Raw genomic sequence first — 19,598 nt, forward strand, 5'->3', positions numbered from 1 at the left:
AGATGAGGCTTGGATCTTGCGTTGCTGTGACTGTGGCATAGGCTGGCATCTGCAGCTCTAATTAGACCCCTAGCCTGGAAACTTTCATATGCTGAGGATGCAGCCCTAAAAAGACCAAAAAAAAAAAAAAAAACAATAATAATTAACCAAACTTAAAATGAATGAAAATGTGTTCCAGAACAGTGGCCCCAGTATTTTTATACAAAGAACATATACAGTTCAACATGGAAAAAAACATCCCTAACACGCCCTGCCCAAGTTAAGGTATAAAATCTCACGAAGTAGCTCAAGTTCCACAGAGAAGCTGGAGACTTGGTCGGGGATGTGACCATTCCACCCATATCCCAAAGCACACGGAGCCTTGCCTTAGCAGCCGCCAGGCCTCCTGAGCCCCCTCCAATGATGATGAGGTCATAGTCATACATCTCGGGAAGCTCCTCAGCACCATTCATTTTCAGTAGCTTTTGAAGTCTGCCCTCCTGATAAGCCTAAAAACGAAAAACAATGGAAGGGAAAAAAATTTAATTTAAAAGCAGCAGTGTCTGAAAAGTTTTGTGAAAGAGCCCTTCTTTAATGAAAAGCAAAAGGAACTTCCAAAGGAAGAGCAGTGGGTGGTTTATATTACACCACATACCGGGAACGTCCCACCTCCCCCAGGTGGTCGTCGGTACCCTGCTTTCTGTGAGGACTGTCCCAAGGCCCCTCCACATCTGGAGATGTGGCTACAGGGAAGCATTCACGTGGTGCTTTTACGAAAGTGAGGTCGAGACGGCAACAAAAGCAACTTCGGCCTAAATTAAGTTCACTTGGCTCTTTGGTCCCAGAATTTTTAAACTAGGCTTTAAATGAGGTTTTAAAAACATCTGCACAGTACGTTGTTCACGGACCCAATACAATGTGACGATAAGTTTTGCTTCCTAGTCAAAGGTAGAATAATGAACAGGCTTTGGTCGTAGCTTAAGACAGGGGCTTGGTAAACAACAACGGAAACAGGTTAGCCAAATATTTAAGACTTTTCTACACTGTCAAGGTAAAGCATAAAATCTAGAAATTTGGAATAAAAGCATTAGTTGACAATTACCTGGTAAAAGTCCCTGCTTCTGCAAGACATTTTAAATAAAAGGGGAAGAAAAGGCTAAATAAGTAAGTGACCCCTTAAAAGCTCATTTCTTTAATCTACCTATGCATTTCTTTAATCTCCTATAGTTAGTATTTAGTTTCCATGTACTTGGCATTTATAAATGTTAAGAACTTTTCATTTTTTTAAAAAATCCTTTGAGTCAACTAGTTTTAAACCACAGCAGTGACATTTCACGTTAGTATAGAACACTCTTCTGGTGATCAATTTAACGTTTCTTTTTATTAAATCAAAAATCGGTGCTAACATAACATAATGGCTGAAAAAATCTTTAATAAGCACACAAACAAAAAAAAAATTTTTTTTAATCAAGTTTTAACCTTAGAAATCAAAAAAGCCCCCAAACTTACCAGCCCAGACTGTACATTTTCCTCCTGCCTACCATCAGATGTGGGGGGCAGAAGGCAGGGTTTAGGGGTGGCAGAACAGGATGCCTGGGATGTGGAGGGGGGTGCAGTAGAGAAGGGTGGAGGAGCATCGGGGCCGCAACCAGGCAGCGTGGCAGGGACTTGTGGTGGCTCGGGGACTGAAGGGAGAACACCCGGAAAGCAGTAACAGCGGGGGCAAGACTGCACCACCCTGACCGTCTGTACAAAAGGTCTAACATGAGAGGCTGGTACACAGAGCCAGTACTCATCAACCGGCATCGTTGGCCGAAGCTCCTCCTCCAATGCAAGGCACTATGGGGAGAAAAACAATTTAGGGATAAGAGCCGTTCAGATCAAAGGATAAGGATAAGCTTCACTAGCTTTGCTCTCTAGCTGATCTCGAGAGCATAGCATACAGGCTGACTTGCTGTTTTAAAAGAATTAACAAATAAATGCAGCTAGATATAGCCTTCTGGAAAAAAAAATAACCATTTTTAATCTCAGCCTCATTTTATCTGCATCTACTTAACAAGGAGGGTCCAGAACACAATCGGTGGCTGTCTAAAAACCACATTCTTACAACCACCTCCCCCAACACATCTACTACAACAAAAGAAGGAAAACGCAGTGTCATGCTGAAAAGGTACATACTCCTCTGCCAAGTTCCGCACTGAAACTGTGCATTGGACCTGGGTTCTTATGGTTCAAGTTTGAGTCAAATAATATCAATTAGTGCACAGATGTTTACATAGAAAGCTCTGAGTGAGCCTGAACATTTTTATTTCTATAAAGTAAAATCAGTAACGCAGGCAATTAAAACCCTCAGCTGACTTCATAACTAACACATGACGTTTTAATTTTTTTTTTTTTTTTTTTTTTGTCTTTTTGCCATTTCTAGGGCCGATCCCGTGGCATATGGAGGTTCCCAGGTTAGGGGTCTAATCGGAGCTGTAGCCGCCGGCCTACACCACAGTCACAGCAATGCGGGATCCGAGCCGCGTCTGCGACCCACACCACAGCTCATGGCAATGCCGGATCCTTAAGCCGCTGAGCAAGGCCAGGGGCTGAACCCACAACCTCATGGTTCCTAGTCGGATTCGTTAACCACTGAGCCACGAAGGGAACTCCTGATGTTTTAAATTTTAATCCCACTTAAAACTGAAATTGTTGTCATTCACCTCCAGGTAGGTGGCTGCTCACCTGAGAGAGATATAAAGAAGATAGATAGTACACGACAGCTATCCCCCACAGTGTAAGGAGAGATCACACAGATGGGGTGAGACAAGGGGACACTGTCTCCCATTCTCCAATGATGATCGCTAGAAATGGCAGCCATTGATCAGAGTAGCTAATAAAATCAAGAGTTCTCAAACTTTTTAGTTTCTTGATCCCTTTACTGTTTTAAATTATTTAGGACCCCCCCCACACACAAAGAACTTTGGTTAATGTGGGGCTTAGTTTGTTACAAATTAAAACTAAGAAAAAATGTTTATATCTGAAATACTAAAATATTTTAAATTAAAATATCTTAAAATTTTAAATTAAAATTTAAACACTGTTAAACATAAACAACTGATTAAAAACATTTTTTAATTCGTGAGAAGAGTGGCATTATATTATATCTTTGTAATTCTCTTTGATGTCTGTCTTGATAAAACACAGCTCATGTCTTTACTATGCTCAATCTTACATCATCACCTGCCACATACAGCCTCTGGAAACCTCCATGGTAGACTTGCGAGAAAATTTACAGTGAAAAGGCAAAGAGCATCTTAGTATGAAGATAATTTTGACCTCAAGGACTTTCTAAAGGAGTTGGGGTGGGGGCAGAAACACAGATCACATTCGGAGAACCATTGCTACTACCAGACAGAAGAGTAAACATACACCGCCCCCTCCCCAGTGGCTGCTGGCAAAGCTTACAGATTGTATATTCTTCCATCTGCCTCTCACAGCAATGCCTTTTCTCCTAGTAAAACACGGCTCCAGAGTCCCCAAAAAAGGCACAATACTAAAAGCAATTCAGATTTCCTTTAAATTAGCATAAGTCATCTTTTTTTTTTTCTTTTTATGGCCACACCCATGGCATATGGTCTAATCAGAGCTGCAGCTGCCAGCCTACACCACAGCCACAGCAATGCAGGATCCAAGCCACATCTGCAACCTATGCTGCAGCTCATGGCCAGATTCTTCACCCACTGAGCAATCAGGTTCTTAACCTGCTGAGCCACAATGGGAACTCCTAGAATAACTCATATTGATTTCCCCTCCCAACATGACACCTATCCTTTGGGCACATATTTGTACTGGGGTTTGTTTTTGTTTTTTTAACCATTATACATGAGCTCTGGTGTTAACTGACCTGGATTCAAATACTTGCTCTACCGCTCTCAAGGCTAGTGTCTCCGGCTAATCACCTAATCCTTGGGAGTCTCTGTTTTATCATTTTTTAAAGGAACATGCTCACCCCCCCCCCCCCATTGAGTTTAAGTGAGCTAATGCACATTAGCAAAGCCTGCGGGGGGGAAAACAAAAGGGAACCTGCCTGGGGCTAAGTCAAAAATCTCTGTAGTGTTTTACAGATGTTGTCCCCTGTACTTCCCTCTATCACCTCTCATCTGAAAAGCCCCCTTCCTGTCAAATTCTGACCCAGTACACAGACCACACGATGTTACATTATTTTTAATCAACATACACAAATACATCACACTTTCTAAAGCATTCCTTTAAGCTCTTTTACCAACATCCTAAGACATTAACATAAGGCCCATTTCCTCCACTGTTTCCCAAGTTTCCAAACAACATTCGCCCTTCCTTTCTTCCAACTTCATTAACACAGGTTTTCAGAGCACTTGGCAAAGGCTGGGCCATACCAGCCTTTTCCTGTCCTTGAAGATTCAGCTAGAAGCCTTTACCTGACAGGCTCCAAGTTGGAGCCTCCTCTGATGCCCCCTCTGACATCTTCACACAATCCCATCAACTCTGCAAGGACAGTCCTCTTGTCCTTCATCCCAGCTTCACCACTGCCAACTTCCCATGCATGTGATACTCAAAAATATTCTAAGAATAAAAGACCTGAGTGCTGGTTCCTACTCTGTCATGTATACTGAGAGGCTGGGTTTGTGTTCAGCTTTCTCATCCATGAAATGAAAATAAAACTGTGTGAAAACACTGAAAAAGAACCAGGGCTGTGGTATAATAGGTTAGGAGCTGAGATTTAGTCCAAATCTGAACCTGATTCTGCCACTTAGGTGATCCTGGGCAAATTCCTCCAATTCTCCTGCCTGGGTTCCTTGTCCGCAGTGATTATATAAACCACATCAGGCACTGGCTGCTTATTTCCTTTGAAATCTGCTGTTACCACCACGCTGCAGCATCCACTAGGGGATGCACCTCAAGCCTCTTGGTGCTTTGGAGGATTATGGGCCAGGAAAGAAACAACATTAAATGATACTTTAAATGCTACAGACATTCTAGAAGAGCCTAGGCCCTGGGCCTATGACAGGAACTGGCAAACTATACCCAGCAGGCTTTCAGTTTTTCTTTTCTTTTCCCTGAGCTAAGAACAGTTCTTAACACTTTCAAATGATAAAGGTGGGGAAAAATCAAGAGTAAATACTTCACGATACATGAAAATTATATGAAATTCAATTTTCAGTACCCATAAATAAAGTTTTATTTCAATATTGTCATACTTGGCTATTTTTGCAACAAGACAACAGTTGATTGGTTTCAAGAGAGGCCATATGGCCCACAAAGCTTAAAATATTTACTATCTGGGCTTTTTGCAGAAAAAAAATTGCCAACTACTGGCCTAGAAAATCTTTAATCATTGTTGATGGGCGGTGCTAGGTGAAAAGCACCCAACAGTAACACTGAGGTGAATACAATCAAAGAATCGTCTTCCTCTTCGAGAAGCCTGCTGCACTACCTTCCTCCAAGGAGAATCAGGGACACTGCTTTGCCATGACTGTAACTACCTAGGTCTTCAGGTATCACGCATCTAAAACATCTAGAGCCACAGCGATATCTAACATTAACGCTGTTATCAAGTATTCTGGCACATTATAACAGATTCCATTCCAAATGCCACCTCCCGGGGGCCTCCCCTTATCACCCCAAGACAGCACCTCAACCACTCTCCAAGCAGTTTCTCCTCACAGCAGTCATCACTGGCAGAACCACTGCTGTCACCCACTCTGGGGTAGGCTCAGCAAGGTCCCCCAACATCAAAGTCCAAACCCCCAGAACCCGTAAATACATTATCACCTGTAAAAGAGACTGTGGAGGTGTGATTTAAGAATCTGGTGATGGCTCCTGGTAACTTTCCTGGTGATTTTCCAGGATTATCCCAGGGGACCCAACATACTCACAAGTATCCTTATACGAGGGAGGCAGACAGGGACACTAACGAATGTGAAGACAGAGACGTCTGCTTTGAAGACGGAGGAAGAGACTGTCCATCAAGGAATGCAGGTGGACTCCAAAAACTCCAAACACAAAACAGCTTCTCCCCGAGAGCCTCCACAGAAACTGGCCATACCTTGAGTTTAGCCCAGAGAAACTGATTTTGGACTCCCAACCTCCAAGACCATAAGATAACAAATTTGCATTGTTTTAAGCTAGTAAATGATAACTCATTACAGATGCAACAGGAAACTAACACACCCATTAAAATATTAATTCCAGGAGTTCCCCTTGTGGTTCAGCAATAACAAACCTGACTAGTATCCATGAGGATGAAGGTTCGATTCCTGGCCCCACTCAGTGGTTTAAGGATCCCACATTGCCATGAGTGGTGATGTAGGTCGAAGGTATGGCTTGGATCTGGCATTGCTGTGGCTGTGGTGTGGGCTGGCCACTGCAGCTCCAGTTTGACCCCTAGTCTGGGAACTTCCATATGCCATGAGCGCAGCCCTGAAAATAAAAATAAAATATAAATTCCACAAGAGAATGGGCAATTTTCAATCCACCACTTTCCCCAGTGCCTCGAGCAGCATCTAGCGCCGTTGCGAGTAAATTAACCAAGTACCGATTCTAATCACTTGGTAATGGTTTCCCCCGAACAAAAGTAAGAGCATGAGAAAGCCATGTCTAGACTTAAAATGAATGAACCATGACAGGGATGTCACCATGGAAGGAGGTGATAGCACGGACTTTCCAACACTCACCTATCAGGTGAGCCACTAAGGTGATTGCTCAGCTGTTTTGTATTTATCATCCCATTTTATCCCCAGACTAGTTATCCAACCACATGGCATTCCCATTTCAGAAATAACAATAAAGAAACCCTTAGAGATTAAGAAACTTGCCCATAAGTCAAGAATTAAACCCAGATCCAAATAATTAAAAACTTCTTGATTTTCTCAACATGATACCCAATAATTCAAAAGTACTTGTCACATACACTTCCTAAGTTTATCCTTACTGTAAATGTATGAGAATAGGTAATTATTTCCACTTAGCAAATAAAAAACCTAAGGTTTGCAGGTTCAATAATTTGTCCAAAGTCTCTGACTAGAATGTTAGACATCAGGATCTGATTGATCCCAGGTCCTTTGATCAGGAAGTTATACACTCTGTTCTGTTATACAACAAAATCCCAGTTTAAAAAATTTCCATGGAGTTCCCGTCGTGGCTCATCAGTTAGCGAAGCCGACTAGGAACCATGAGGTTGCAGGTTTGATCCCTGGCCTTGCTCGGTGGGTTAAGGATCCGGCGTTGCCGTGAGCTGTGGTGTAGGTTGCAGATGCAGCTCAGATCCCGAGTTGCTGTGGCTGTGGTGTAGGCCGGTGGCTACAGCTCTGACTTGACCCCTAGCCTGGGAAGCTCCATATGCCAAGGGAGCGGCTCAAGAAATCGCAAAAAGACAAAAAAAAAAAAATTTTTTTCCGTATTATTCTCCCAAAGTTCAGCTGACTTTATTGAACCTATGAAATTTAAATCACTCTAACTGTACTACTGGGAAACCAGCAGACTTGAGTTTGGTTCTTACCTAATCTCTAAAAATGAATTATCTATTGGTCAATTTTCCTTTTTTCTTCAAGGTAAGTAGTGGCTTAATTTCCAAGTGATGAGGCAATCCAGGTGTCATGACAACCAGTTAAAAACAGAAACAAGTGTTTAACTTAAATTCTATTTCTGGGGAGTTCCCGTCGTGGCGCAGTGGTTAATGAATCCAACTAGGAACCATGAGGTTGCGGGTTCGGTCCCTGCCCTTGCTCAGTGGGTTAACGATCCGGCGTTGCCGTGAGCTGTGGTGTAGGTTGCAGACGCGGCTCGGATCCTGCGTTGCTGTGGCTCTGGTGTAGGCCAGTGGCTACAGCTCCAATTCGACCCCTAGCCTGGGAACCTCCATATGCCGCGGGAGCGGCCCAAGAAATAGCAAAAAAAAAAAAATTCTATTTCTGCTGTAACTTTAGAGGAGACCCAAAGATGCCCTCCTTCACAAGCCTCCCCGTTCTCTGCTACGCAATGTGCTTTCAGTCATCAAGTCGCAAACACTCCTGGTCAAGACACCTGGAGTTTAAAGAGTCATCCGGTGGTGAGCAGACCTGAGGCAAGATCTTTCTGCTCCCGTCGAGATCTTTCCCCCAAACAGCAAAGCTCTGGAAAACCTAAGGGGGCGGCTGGAAGACACACTAAAGGAAGAATCAGCCAGACGAAATGAGGCCTCCACAGCTGCTAGATCAAAGGGTGGTAGGCACTGGGAAGGGAGAGGACCCCTTCACATGAAAAAAGGGAAAGGAACGACTAGTTTAGAAAATAATAGGCCATGTCTCAGGAGAAATTCCTATGTTTGCTAAAACCCTCCACTAAGACTAAAGAACCTCTCAATCTCAATGTCATTCATTTAGCCTTTTGATTTCCCTTCCCTTACTACATGAGACGTGGCAGTAAAGTTTATCATTACTGCTAAACAAAGCAGATACTTACCCACTTACTAAATACGGTTTAATGGCAAGACCCACTACGACCCAAGATTAAGTTTCTAGAGATCAAGAAAAGCTTACAAGCATGCTCACAGCACCTTCAAAAATTGCTTTTTTTTTTTTTTTTGGTCTTTTTTTTTGTCTTTTAGGGCTGCACCCATGGCATATGGAGGTTCTCAGGCTAGGGTCCAATCGAAACTGTAGCTACCAGCCTATGCCAGCCACAGCCACATCAGATCTGAGCCACTTCTGCGACCTACACCACAGCTCACGGCAACACCGGATCCTTAACTCACTGAGCGAGGTCAGGAATCGAACCCATGGATTCTAGTCGGCTTCGCTAACTGATGAGCCACGACGGGAACTCAAAAATTGTTTTCTTAAAGACCCCAATTTCCAACAGTAGCCTCCAAATAACAATGCAATTTATATTCTTAAAATAATTATAAGCAACAACATAAAGCCTTTTGACTTTATAAGAAGTGAAGAATATTTGGATAAATTAGTCATATATTTAAATTTAAACAAGGACAATTTCCAGGCATTTAAAGCCCTATTGAGAAATACAAAGTTGAAATGGTAACAAACATTTCAAGGCTGCAACATAATGAAACATCACTGATTCTGAGATACTAGCAGAATCACTGTGTACTAACATAAATTACAAGGGAAAAATGAGAAGCCAGAGAAGAATTTAAGTAGATAGAGATTGTAAATGGATGTTAAAATAGTTTGCGTGTGAAATAATCTGACAGAGATCTTCAACCTCTGAGGATATTAACAGATGAATGAAGTAAATCAATTTTTGCCCAATATAACATTCAAATGGAACAGTGTTCAGAAAAAGCTTATAAATCTTTCTGATACCGTAACATCTTACAATTCCATGTATTTGGCCTCCATATTTCCCTGCTAGAATACTTTTCCTATCTTTGACCAATTTCTACTCATCTCTCAGCACTTAGTTAATGCCTCACCTACTATAGTAGAGATATTCTACTTCCGCTGAGTCCAATCACAGGAGAAATTCTTTAGAATCTGGATATCCTTGCTAATTTGCTGAGTCCTCTTTGCAATGAGGCACGGCATCTGAATTTTTTTACAGTATTTATGCACTGCCCTACAGATAGTCTTTCCAGACCATTTTTTTTCACCCACTCTTTCCCTCAACCTGGTTAAGAGCCTATATGGAATTCCCTTGATTCCCTGTAGCAGAGGAAGCAATGCAGTATCACAGAGCCTCATAACTAAGTTTTTGCAATTGTCAAACACCTTTTAATTTAAAAAATTCAGAACTTCTCTTAATAAGGTCTTAAGGAACAGTCAAAAAAAAAAAAAAAAAAGTTTCCACAAACATGCTAGTGAATTTCTTTAGTTAGCAGAAAATCATGACAATTCTATAAATACCAAGAAAAACACATTGCACAGTACACAACTTCTGATGTTATTGATAATACTTTTTCACTTTACAAGAGATACAATGTGTGTTTTGTTTGGATTTTATTAGCCGTTTTGATATGCTTTAGAAAAGCCACAAAATACATTCTAAGAGCAAGTTATCTTCAGTATGAGTTTGTGATCATAGCCTCTGAAATTTCAAAAGTTGCCACAATATTTTTCCAGTCCTGTAAACTCAAAGATATAACCCCTTGTTTCCTGCCATGGGAACTGGGATCATTTCCCTCACCCACTTGGTTCATATTAATTGGCTCTAATATTGGCAGCCTGTCTTGGTCAAGCCTTATTCTTGCAAAACCATCCCTTATAATGAAAGAAACATAAAATATATTCTCCACAGTACGAGAAAAAGAATTTGGATCAATCACAAACTCAAAATAGGACACGGGAGTATCAGGATACTTTCTAAAGTATGTTTGCAACAATCCCAAGATTCTTTCTACTTCTTTTTCTGTCGCTTCTTGATTACTACTCAGGTCCAGCTTCCTCAGCTTTGTAGGCATGTCACCATTTTCTTCCATCTTGTGAACTTTTTTCCGGTTTTCAAGTCGGGGCTTTCGAGAAGAAGGCTCTGATTTGAATGAACCAAAAATAAAGTGGAATGTTTCAGCTTGCAATATCCACGATGTTGCTTCCTTTTGCACTGTCTCCCAGAAGGAAAAAGCTATATTATCATCACAGTCATTCAATACATCACGTCCATCATCTTCCATCCAGTTTAGACCCACAAATATAAACAGAAAGTCACAAAATGCTACTTGATTAAAAAAGCTCATATCAGAGTTTAGCTGCTTTGCTTTTTCTTTACCCAAATCAGAAGCCAAAACAAGAAACTGCGCATCAAGCGCGGCTTCTCTTGTTCGACTCACTGCATCAAACAGGACATTGGCTTCCTCGAGAGCCTCGGTTAAGGAGTCGCTCGCCGTGTTCACTATGTCATCACGGTTCTGCTGGACGTTATAGATGAGCTGCCGGTACTGCTTGCGGATACTCCGGCATTTCTCCTCGTCCACAAGCTCCAGGAGGCTTGGGTCAATGTCGGCCTCCCCAAGGCTGAGGTCGTCAGAGAAGGCATCAGCCCCTGCCTCCCCCTCCTCCTCCTGCGCCTGCCTGCCAGAGTACGCACTGCGGGTGACGGTCACAACCGGCTCCTCTCCTTTCTCTCTGTCCCCCCCCCTCAGGGAATCTCTTTCATCAGACATTTCGGGAACTGATGGCTCAGATGACGCCCCGGCAACGTTTAGGACAACGGCGAAAAATCGAAGGGGTCAGACAGAGCGGAGGAGGACGTCCGCCCATGCGCGCTAGGGACGGCCCAGAGGCCCCGCCCCCAGGTCGCCCCGCCTCCCAACAGCCCCCGCCCCGCGGAGCCCAGACCCCTGGGTTCTCAAACAAGCCCGGGTCCACGCCACGGAGAACGCGTGCTCGTGGGTCTCAATTGTCTCAATTCCCGCAGTGGAGTAATACCGGTTCAAGCGCTGGATAGTTACTCCGGCGTTTACCGACAGTGTCATCAAGCTTTCATTGGACAAAATTATGGGAGAACTAAATGTCCTGAGCTTTAAAAACATTTGCTGTCACTGCAGCAGCGTTTTTTCTCACTGTAATTAAAAAGTGGGTTGTTTTTGTTTTGAGAACTAAATCTGGCTAAATAATAAACTGCTCAAAAAGCCAAGGATCTTGACCTGCAGTATCAACAGACAGGCTGAACTCTCAGGGTTCATTTGAAAGACGGCTGCTCTCGGAATTTAGTCTTCATTATACAAATGTAAATTGAGTTAATTATCTTCGTGGGCCCTCAAAAACCAAATCCTCTCCAATCTATCCCAATGGGGGGGGGGCGGGGTCATTGGGTAAACCGGAGTCTGGGCTACCTCACGGGCGGGGAGGTGCGCTGCCCTACCTGCCCCCACCCCCAGCATTACACAAGCGAACTTTGGTTCCTCACCACTCAAGGGTAGAAGAATAAAGTGGGTAGGGTCTCCGCGGAAGAGCTATTTGGAAGCTTACCAAAAGTAAAGGTCACAGACTCTGAATGGACAGTAAATCAGAACCCTAAAAGGTGAGAAACCTGTGAAGATTTGAAACACAGTCTGTTATAAGACGAATACGAATGCTGTAAATCGGGTGACTAATATAAGTTGGAAAATACACCCACCAGTTCACTGGGAAATCACGTACAGTTGGAGAAAGGGCTCAGCTAATCAGTCGCGAGAGGAGGGAGGGGAGGGAAGGGAGAGGAGGGAAGGGGAGGGGAGGGAGGGAGAGAGGGGATGGGGGGGAGAGAGGGGAGGGGAGGGAAAGGAGAGAGAGAATACCTCAGTGCATCAGAAGCTCAGGTTTCAAGGCACCAGGTAGGACTTTGGGCTATGTTCCTTCCTATACATCTATACTGGTTCATTTTTCTTTGACAATGGCCTAAAGTTTCTTGCAAATGCATGAACTGCAAAGCCTTAGTATTAAGTTACTCCAAAATAGTTACAGTACTATTTTCTCCACTGTTTTTTTAAGTATGGATAATTCAGGAAGAAACATGCATTTTTCAAAAACAGCATGCATTACTGTTACCTGTGCATATACATAATCCTGCCCTATTAGACTGTTAGCTTCCCTAAAGCAAGAATTGGTTTTAAATCTTCCAAAGCAAAGCTGTTTTCGACATGGATGCATTTGAGTATGCACATTTGAATGTGTAAATGCAGATGAAAAAAAATCTGTTCCAGCACCTATTGCAATTTATTTGACAGCAAAGGATTAATTTCACAGATTACCAGAAGAAATAGATCTTACACATTGAAAATAAAAGTTGACTGCTTTTCAGAAAGTCAGCCTTATCCCTTCTCTGAAATGAAGAAAAAGCAAGAGAAAAACAAAGTTGGGACCCAGGATCATCAAAGGGCCATATTTTCTCAAGCCTGGCCATTACAGACTAATAATTAAAACTGTTTTAAATCTTTGATGAAAACACATGGTTCCAAATTCCAAATCTAAAGAAGTTTGCTTTTATAGTTATCCATATTCTTGGGAGCTTCTGACATCCATTTCAAATTCAACAAAAGCAATTTATAAAAGAACTCCAAAAAATAAGCCAACCTTCCCACCCTAAGGTGCCTATTTTCTTCCATCTCAGAGGACGGAAAACAGGCTGATTCCAATTTGCTCCACACAGAATCCTTCATCAAAGAATTTTAAATGCTTTAGAAAAATAAATTAATTCTCTCTACCTACTTATAAAAAGTATTACTAATATCATTTACAGGGATTTCTCAGGCGATAACAGCCCACACAACTTGCCCAGAGCAACTGTACACATCAAGACAAGCAACCTATTATTAAGTTGTGATTTCCAGCGCTGAATTCATTCTAAACTGAATCCCTGCCCCTAAGAACCTTGGGAATATATAACTTAGATCATCCTCAGAAAGTCATACTTGCATGATATTCTTCCTTTTAAAACCTGCCTTTAGAGCACAAGGTTTAAATGTTGCTGATTTTCCCCAGTCATTTAAAGAATGGGATTTCTACACTTGTGAATCCTTATGGTACTAAACAGTGATTTTCTAACCTAAGGTCCAGTTACAGGTAATAACTATGTAAATGCAGCTTTAAAAGGATGGACAGCAATACATAATCTCAGATATACTGGTAATCTTCTCTATGATTTCAACAGAAAGCAAAAGTGCTTCAAAAGAAAAGGCTTCAAAGAAGTCACTGAAGTCTTCCTTTCTTTATGCAGGAAGACTAGTTCAGGCACCATGACACACAGCGTGGCCTCCAGGATAAGTTAGCTCCTCACTCCACCCCCACCCCCTTTTCTCTTTCAGGTGTTGCTGCTAAAGGCTCCATTTCCTTTCTTCTTCAGTTGTTTGTTTTTGCTCAATCTCTTTGCTAACAGTTCGGGTTCATTTATTTCAAGCATTCTTAAACTCTTTCCCACAACCTTCAGAGTCAACACAAACATGATGGGATGGATGAATGTTACAGGTAGGTTACAGGTTTCTCTATGGCCAAATTTTAAGTCAAAGAGAATCCACTATCTTTTCCAGTGGAGTTTTAATTGCCGGACTAATCTATAACAGGTAATTATTTAAGAGACTTCTGAGCCAGAGCCAGGCCAGTCAGGTTTGAGTCCCACCCTCTAACAGATTCACTTATTCTGCTAGTAGCTGGTGCCCTACTCCTTTCTCTCCCCTCCTCCTGCCAGGGTACTCATTTAATACTGAGCTGTGAAGAACCATGAGCTGTCAGAGTTGCGGGATGGTAGGTATATATTCTTTTTCCTCTTAAAACTTTTTTTAAATAGTTTGGAAACACTTTATTATTATTACTTTTTGTCTTTAGTCTTTTTAGGGCCGCACCCGAGGCATATGGAGGTTCCCAGGCTAGGGATCCAATCAGAGTCACAGCAAGGCCAGATCCGCGCCATGTCTGCGACCTACAGCTCATGGCAATACCACATCCTTAACCCCTTGAGCAAGGCCAGGGATTGAACCCGAAACCTCATGGCTCCTAGTCAGATTCGTTTCCGCTGCACCACGACGAGAACTCCTCATCTTAATTTTCTTTAAGTTTCTGTGTTTCGTTTATCAGTATTAAACTTTGCTGTAACCAAGGCAGATATCTATGTGTTTTAAATGAATTTCTGAAAAGACCATGGACAGTGGAAGGAGGCCAACCTGGGTTCCAATCATGACCTATTAGCTATTAGTGTTACCTTAGACAGGTTCTAACTTCTCAGCCTCCAGTCTCATTAGTGCGATGAGACTACAACTTATGTCAGAAAGTTACTGTAAGAACTGAATGAAAATTATGAGATAGGACACTATTTTCAACTATTAAGTAGGTACCTAAATCTTCAATTATTCAAAGATGGTAAATGTTTAATAGACATTAGACACTAAATAGAAAAAAGTGTATACAGACCGGTAGCTTCACTCCTGGATGCTATTTTAGGTACAGAAAAATATTTTAAAGGCTAAATCCATAAGGAAGAATACAGAAAAATCTCACTGTAACAATACCAGTGAAAAAAAATTTGCCATATAATAAAATTAAAAAACCTACTAAGGCTTCAACTAAATGGAAGTGTGACTAGTACTCTGAAAGGTTAAACCACTCTACTAGATATTTGAAGTAGGTCCATGAAGAGTCTGAGATTACATGCAAAATTCTTTATGTATATTTTTCTCATGAATGGCTCCTTGGATTTCAGCATTATCTTTGAAAAACCCTGTATCCAAAAGAGGCTTTAAATAACTGCTCTATTCAAATAAGAAGGCTTTATTGTTAGTTGATAATTGAAGCAAAAGATAAAATAACAATCAAATCCCACAAAATAATTTGGACCCACCCACTGAAATATTTTGGCATATATAAAACCACCGCCTTTGCTCTGTGGTTGAAAGTCATATACTTAACTGACCCTTCAGAAAACCCAATGCTGGCTGACTTGCCAAGCCTCAAGAACTAACATGAACAAAGGAGCGAGATGACGAAAATAGCAGCTTTTAGGTTATAAGGGCCACTACTACTCTTGGGACACCTCAGAAGTCAGCAGTGACCACGAGCATCATTTGACTAGAGGTAGAAAAGCACTGGGTACGTGGCTTCTAAAGGAGGCAACCTCAGGAGTTCCCATCGTGGCTCAGTGGAAACAAATCTGACTAGCATCCATGAGGATGCAGGTTTGATCCCTGGCCTCGCTCAGTGGGTTAAGGATCCAGCATTGCCGTGAGCTGTGGTGTAGGCCGCAGACGCAGCTCAGATCTGGGGTTGCTGTGGCTGTGGTGTAGGCCGGGAGTTACAGCTCTGATTCAACCCCTAGCCTAGGAACCTCCATATGCCACAGGTGCAGCCCTAAAAAGACAAAAAAAACAAATAAAAAATAAAGGAGGCAACCTTGAAAAAACTCAGCTCTAGAGGCCTGGGTTAAAATCAAAACTAGCTCTTCACTAGCTTTCACTGGTTTTTTCAGTTTGCCTTTCCGCATTTTTAAGTGAGTCTATTGTATGTCTTCTCTGTCCTACAGAGTGGTTATGACTTCGTTAAAAATCGTATGCAAACACCTACTGGAAAAGGCATTTCAAAATATACACTGCCTTACAGACTTGAGTTAGAGATTTTTAAAAAAAGACAGGGCCTAGCTCAACGTGGAGAACACTGGGGCTCAACAAACAGTAGCTAAGTTGACATAACCATGACTTTCTTCTCAACTGACCTGGACACAGCTACTTAAACTGCTAAACGCTGAATATGTTGGAACTGTTTGTACATTGCCTCGAACCTCTCCTGAGCTATGCAGGGCTTAACCTTTGACAGAGACGGTCCATCTCAGACACCTTGTAGCTAAAGCCCTCACTAAAGTGAGTCTGCTCTGGCCCTACTATCAACCATTCATTCAACAAATATTCATGGAGTGCACACTAGGTGTTAAAAAAAAAAAAAAAAAAAAAAGCATGGAAGATTAAAAAAAAATAATTTTCCTCCTAAAGAAGTATACAATTTAGTAGGCCCAGAGGAATGCAGTTTCACCCAGCAAGCACACTATGCATGAATGCCAATTTGCCAGAGCTATGCTAGGAATATCAAGATTTGCATAGGCTCAGCCCTGAATCATGAGCACACAATCACAACAGAGAGATCAGGCATGCACCTCAATAGCAATGACACAAAGCCAAGTGCCAGAAGTGTGAGAACACCAGAGTGAACTTTACAGACAGACCTGGGCTCCATCCTGGCTCTGCCACTTTACTAGCTGTGTCACCTGGGCATAGTCCATAAGTTCCGAGGGCTTCCATTTGCTCATCTGTAAAACTGCATAATACCACCTCCTTCAAAGGACTGTTGTGAGGAATTTATTCAACAAAGTATTACAGCATTTAGAGGCTGGGACATAGCAGACATCCAATAAATGGTAGCTACTATCATTGAGAGGCATGTTCATTTAAGAACCTGCTGAGATGTAATACAAAGCTGGGGTCACAGGCACAAAGAAATCTAACTTTCCACTTTTGATATCGGCAGGACTCCTCCTTTCTCAGAGATACGGATTTGTGGGAGCACTGCAGGAACACAGAGGAGGGAAAGGATGGGCAATCCTGGTCTTGTACTGACACAGGCAGACAGCTGGAAAAGTGGGTCTGAGCAGGAAGAAAAAGTCAGGAACTAAAAGAAAGGACAGAACAAAGGAGAGAAATTTTCGGGACTAGGGCTGCAACAGTTGTCCGGCGAAGCTTCAAGTAGGGAAGGGAGCAGAGCAGGAGATAACAGAGAAGCAGGCTGGGGTGAGACCCTGGAGGACACAGAAAACCAAGTTAAGGAATGTGCACTTTATCCTGGATGCAGATGGCGGGGGAGCACAGCAGCAGTCAGGCAGCTGACTCTGCAGCAGATGGACTGGAAGGATAGGGAGATCGGAGGTGGGCAGCCAGTTAGAGACTGCTGGAAGGGTTTAGGCAAGAGAGAATGAGATCCAAAAGTAGTCTGGGCAAAAGTTAATAGAGGCAGTAGGCACCTCTGTGGGAAACATCAGGTCCCGATAAAAGGTAGAGGAAATCCGAAGAATGACACCACTGTAAAAGAACAGACAGCAAAGAGGAGGTTTGTGTTGTCACTTGGTTAAAGCGGGAGAAGGTGGCACTGGGTCTCACCATGGATTCACAACAAGTAAAAATTTTACTCTATTATCAGCACCAGATAAATTTATTTGCAGTCCTAACAATCTATGCCTCTTTTAAATCCTGTTAGTCCTTACCCCTTACTTTCTTACATAAACCAGTCAAAGGGGTCCTTCAATTCTCCTTAGGCCTCAACCTTAATCAGGCCAAAAAGCACATACACTACTAATCTCTCTGAAAGGGATTATCTCAGAGGAAAGAAGCAAAAGAAAATGTGTTTTCTACCGCTTTGGTAGAGTATTAAGAAAGGGAATGATGGGGGAGTTATTCAATTACCACCCTTTTCCTGATGTCTATACAGTCAGGAGCCTAGTGTCTGATAACTTGAGAAGTCAGATTTGGAAGGAGGCCTGCCTGTGTCAGTGTCTGCCCCACGCCGCAACTATGGGGCCCCCGGCCTGACCACCATCCCTCTGAGCTTCTCCAGCACAGGCTCTGCAACTCCCTTGGGATGTAAATCATGCACTGTTTTGTGTCCATCGTCTCTACCATTTTTGCCTGGAAGAACTTAAGCCCCATGCTACAAGTGTTGGTCTTCTCTCCCAAGACTACTATCTCAAACTACTGAAGTCTTAACTCCTTTTGGTGCTCAGTGGTCCAATAAGCACTTTTGCACCCACTTAGATTTTCTTCTCAGTACCACCAATAGGCATTTTTTGTTTTGTATGAGTGGTTTCAAAGCTCTGGAATCCTGGAGACACAGATTTACATGTAAGAAAGATTCCCTGTAAGAAAATGTCCAAACTTGACCTTAAGAACGAAAATGTTGGAGTTCCCATGGTGGCTCAGTGGTTAACGAATCCAACTAGGAACCATGAGGTTGCGGGTTCCACCCCTGGCCTTGCTCCGTGAGTTAAGGATCCGGCGTTGCCGTGAGCTGTGGTGTGGGTGGCAGACACAGCTCGGATCTGGTGTTGCTGTGGCTGTGACATAGGCCAGCACCTCCATATGCCTTGGGTATGGCCCTAAAAAGCAAAAAAAAAGGAATGAAAATGTTTACGAAAGCCATGTTTTTGTGCAAAAGGGAACTCTCTTCATAGTTCTTAGAATTTAGTAATTCACTAGTTCCAATTTCACACATGGACATGCAAGCCCTGGCCACAGACAGGTTCCCTGTTTTTCTTTTTTTTTTTTTTTTTTGGCTTTTTGCTATTTCCTGGGCCGCTCCCTCGGCATATGGAGGTTCCCAGGCTAGGGGTCCAATCGGAGCTGTAGCCACTGGCCTACACCAGAGCCACAGCAACGCGGGATCTGAACTGTGTCTGCAACCCACACCACAGCTCACGGCAACGCCGGATCCTTAACCCACTGAGCAAGGGCAGAGACCGAACCCGCCACCTCATGGTTCCTAGTCGGATTCGTTAACCACTGCGCCACAACGGGAACTTCCGCCCTGTTTTTCTATTCAGGTAGGAAGTGTTACGCGCCTGTTGAGTTTCTATTTGCTATCTTCTAACTAGTATCTTTTAGGAATTAAAGAGCAGTTTTTTATTTGGTTTTCTCCATTTCTAATTATGTAGCAACTAACTGTGTCCAAATAACTTTATACATTAAAGTAAGGTTCAAATGTGATATTTATCACGAGAACTACCTGAGGGGGGCTTGTAAAAAAATAAATTGAAAGGCAGATCCCAGCCCCTTCCAGAGGGTTCAATGAACAAGACCTCAGCTAAACCCCAGGCATGCAGGTTTAACAAGCACTCCAGGGGATCCTTTGCACGTGACACAGTCTACAGGTTTTTGAAATACACTTCTTTAAAGCCTTCATTCTGTAGTTAGCCACCTAAATTATCAGTTCCTTCCAGGACCACACTCCCTGGTCTTCTAGAGTACACTGTGAAAGCAAGGGAGGCTTTGCTGCTGCTGTTGCTTATTGAGGAGAAAGGAAGACAAAGGAAGAAACAACATTTAGAAAAGAAAAGCAGTATTTTAACAAGCTCCCTCTGCCGTTATTTAAGTTGCATCAAAGCAGGAAATCTTTACCTTTTTTAAGGTGTGGACTTTAGGATGATAACACTAATCCTAT

General features: G+C 42.6%; 3 protein-coding genes across 3 annotated transcripts in view; all 3 read right to left on the minus strand.

The window, feature by feature from the left end:
- The window catches only part of TXNRD1 (thioredoxin reductase 1), a 66,185-nt gene that overhangs the window by 43,202 nt on the left and 3,385 nt on the right, over positions 1-19,598 (minus strand). Inside the window, 1 exon segment of the mRNA NM_214154.4 lies at positions 366-488. Within this exon segment, the coding sequence (NP_999319.3) occupies positions 366-452 (87 nt within the window). The 5' untranslated portion in view covers positions 453-488.
- The window catches only part of HCFC2 (host cell factor C2), a 201,819-nt gene that overhangs the window by 4,440 nt on the left and 177,781 nt on the right, over positions 1-19,598 (minus strand). The gene's annotated exons all lie outside the window — the stretch shown is intronic.
- On the minus strand, positions 8,931-11,213 carry EID3 (EP300 interacting inhibitor of differentiation 3). The gene has a single exon (XM_084957352.1). The coding sequence runs from the start codon at positions 11,096-11,098 to the stop codon at positions 10,001-10,003; it is 1,098 nt and encodes a 365-aa protein (XP_084813478.1). The 5' UTR covers positions 11,099-11,213; the 3' UTR covers positions 8,931-10,000.

Source organism: Sus scrofa, chromosome 5, assembly GCF_054392235.1.
Source record: "Sus scrofa isolate SSC_HxYL_T2T_F1_AM1 chromosome 5, Sscrofa_HxYL_maternal_Yorkshire_Landrace_v2.0, whole genome shotgun sequence".
In the NCBI taxonomy this organism is placed as follows: Eukaryota; Metazoa; Chordata; class Mammalia; order Artiodactyla; family Suidae; genus Sus; species Sus scrofa.

Excerpts from the sequence above, each read along its gene's own strand:
- EID3 (XM_084957352.1), bottom strand. The coding sequence starts at position 11,098 with ATGTCTGATGAAAGAGATTCCCTGAGGGGGGGGGACAGAGAGAAAGGA.